The sequence below is a fragment of the Plecotus auritus genome (assembly GCF_963455305.1).
Source record: "Plecotus auritus genome assembly, chromosome: 2".
NCBI lineage: Eukaryota > Metazoa > Chordata > Mammalia > Chiroptera > Vespertilionidae > Plecotus > Plecotus auritus.
This window is the reverse complement of record NC_137771.1, coordinates 220,661,324-220,664,427: the sequence shown is the minus strand read 5'-3', so window position 1 is coordinate 220,664,427 and position 3,104 is coordinate 220,661,324. Positions and strand designations below refer to the sequence as shown.

At 61.1% G+C, this 3,104-nt stretch overlaps 1 protein-coding gene across 1 annotated transcript; it reads left to right on the top strand.

Annotated features, from left to right (window-relative positions):
• Positions 1-600: 600 nt before the first annotated feature.
• Positions 601-1,350, top strand: LOC308242737 (uncharacterized protein; the record flags this gene model as incomplete). The annotated part of the gene is made up of 1 exon (XM_080657207.1): positions 601-1,350. The coding sequence occupies one exon, from the start codon at positions 601-603 to the stop codon at positions 1,348-1,350; it is 750 nt and encodes a 249-aa protein (XP_080513333.1).
• Between the last annotated feature and the right edge of the window lie 1,754 nt (positions 1,351-3,104).

Below are 3,104 nucleotides of genomic sequence, written 5' to 3'. Positions count from 1 at the left end.
AACAACAGCTCCTCCCTCACAAGGCTGTTGTGAGGGTTGTGGAGTTAATATTTATTAAGTTGCTCAGAATAGATGCTGGCATAGCAAGAGCTATTATTTAAGTATTTGCTAATACAATAAAAGTCAACACAGCTCCCAAACCATTCATTGCTGTGGATTCAGGAGACAATTACAGCCCTAAATAAGTAGGATATAAAACAGAACAAAATATGCTTGTGATCCAACTGAGCGTTGAGAAGTAATAGTAAGAAACACCAGAAAGCTGCTCCGAGCGGGGCTGTGGGGAATACCTGGCCCTCCTGTGTCCATGCCCAGGTCAGCCCCAGCTGTTGCGGCCTCCCCTGCACCCCAGCTCTGTGGGCCCCTGGCCTCCAACCTCTCAAGGGTTTAATGAGCTGCGCTGTCACGGGTCTATGACAAGCATCCTCAGGGACCTGCTCCAACAACAAAGAAGCAGACTCTTCCGGGCCCTCATGATGGGACAACACACACCGCTGAGCCATATAAAAGCCCAACCACCCTGAGCAGCTCACACAACCTCACCACCACTCCCTCACACACACACACACACTCACACCCTCCTCCAGACTCTGCCCCACCATGGCCGCATCTGCCCTGTCCGTCTGCTCCAGCAACCTGAGCTACGACAGCCGAGTCTGCCTGCCCCGTTCCGGTGACTCTTGCACCGACTCCTCCTGGCAGGTGGACGACTGTCCAGAGAGCTGCTGTGAGCCCTCCTGCTGTGTTCCCAGCTGCTGTGAGCCCTCCTGCTGTGTTCCCAGCTGCTGCCAGCCCACCTGCTGTGTCCCCAGCTGCTGCCAGCCCACCTGCTGTGCCCCCAGCTGCTGTGCCCTGGTCCCCACCCAGACCCTCATCTGTACCCCAGTGAGCTGCATGTCTAGCCCCTGCTGCCAGGTGACCTGTGGGCCCAGCCCCTGCCAATCAGCCTGCACCAGCTCCTGCATGCCCTCATGCTGCCAGCAGTCTAGCTGCCAGCCCTCCTGCTGCACCTCCTCCCCCTGCCAGCAGGCCTGCTGTGTGCCCGTCTGCTGCACACCCGTCTGCTGCAAGCCCCTGTGCTGTGTGCCTGTCTGCTCTGGGACCTCCTCGTGCTGCCAGGCCACCCCCTGCACCTCGTCCTGCTGCAGACCCTCCTCCTGCGTGTCCCTCATCTGCCGCCCCGTGTGCAGGCCTGCCTGCTGCGTGCCCTCCTCCTCCTGCTGTGGCCCTGCCTCCTCCTGCCAGCCCAGCTGCTGCCGCCCATCCTCCTGCATGTCCCTGCTCTGCCGCCCCGTGTGCTCCCGCCCAGCCTGCTGTGTCCCCGCCTCGGCCCAGAAGTCCTGCTGCTGACCGGGCATGTCCCCCAGGGCCAGCCGGCACTATGGGGCACTGCAGGCTTCATAGCCACCTTAGGGTCTGTCTCTTAGGAACTCCTGAGGTATGTGGACAGCCCTTCCTCCTCTCAGCCCAGGAGGATGGCCCAGGCCCACTACTGCACTCCGCCTGGGCTCAGGGTGGGGTCCCTGTCCACAGTGCAAGCCTCAGTGGTCTCACCTCCTCAGAAGCTGCTTGAAAAACCTAATAAACTCACCTGCATTTAACCTTAATGGCACTTGGCTCTCTTTCGGCCATTTCTGTTCGAATTGCCAGCCAGTCCCCACAGAGGCCGGCCCACCTGCTTGTGTCCCTGACGGACCCCAGCTGCAGGGGCCCTGCTCTGGCCCTGCCTGTGCTGGCCTGGCACCTGGCTCCCATCCCACAGGGCCTGGTCCAGGCCAGGAATGGTGGCCTCAGTGTGGGCAGCCCCCTTCCCAGGAGCCCACAGCGGTCGATCCTCAGGGACTTGGCAGTGGTCAGTCCTGGCACAGTCACCACACTGCCCTGGGCGTCTCCCTCAGAAGACCACTTAGAGGGGGGCTCCCTGCAGAAGGGCCTGGCAAGACATGGGGCTCAGTGTCTCCCCCACGGAAGTGCAGCAGCCCCTCTGCCCACGCCCGGAGAATTGGGGTCAGGCAAGACTGTGACCTGCTTTCCCAAGCCCTCCAGCTCCACCTTCCTCCTCCCCTCTCTGGAGCGTTCCGCTGGGATCACACAGATCCCCAGGTCTCCTCCCACATAATAATGATAAATAAAGCCAGCTGTCCTCCCTCCTGCTCAGTGCTGCCTGCACCCCTCACCCCTCCAGAGGGGAGCTGCCCCATTTCTTCCCTACTCACCCCTGCACCGCAACACCCTTCCCTTCCCCTCACACACCACGCCGCTGACCCTGCCAACAACTGCTGAGATCAGCCTCACTCTCGTCCCTTCTCCTGGGGCCCTGTCCCTGCAGAGCTTGGCCCTCTGCCCCAGGAGGTGTCCCTCCTGCCCCTTCACTCTCTGCCTGTCCTGTGCCCATCACCCCGCCCACTCCCCCCCCCAACCCCCCCCCCACTTCCCTGGGGTATGAGGACCTGGCTCTTTCTCCTGACACACCCCCAGGGCCTCTCCCGGGCTCAGGGCACTTACACCTCCAGACAGGAACTTCCTCCAAACTCACCTCTCCCAGTCCACCTACCTCTGCCTCAGAGTGGGACCCCTGCCCAGCCCTCTGGACTCTGCCCCCACTCCCCCACCCCTCACACACACATCCGGTCCTGCCACTGAGCCTGAGGTGCTTCCCATTGGTCTTTGTTCCCCTGCTTGCTAAACGACTCTGGGCAACCCAAGACAGGCGGGGTCCCAGCTCTCAGCGCCCCAAGGCTGCCTGCTGCCAGGCCCTGGGGTGAGACCTCCCCAGCAAAGTCGGTGTTCTGGGGGCTCCCAGTGGCACGTGCACATTCTTCTCTAGAATGCATTTTGGGAAGAAAATGAGCCTTTGTCCAGTAGAAGATGCCGATCCGGGAGAAAGATGATGGTGAATCTGATAGGTTTGGGAGAAACTGCCATCTAGGGTCCCACATCATCGCAGCCACAGCGTGAGCGAAGGGAGCCGCGGGCAGAGATGAGCGGCCCTGTGGGCTCCCACTGCTCTTGGCTGGGCAGAGCCATCTGTCTGTCCTGAGGTCCTGCCCTCACCTGAAGTTCTGGGCATGAACAGCTAGGATGGAGGGAAGTTTGCTCGAGAG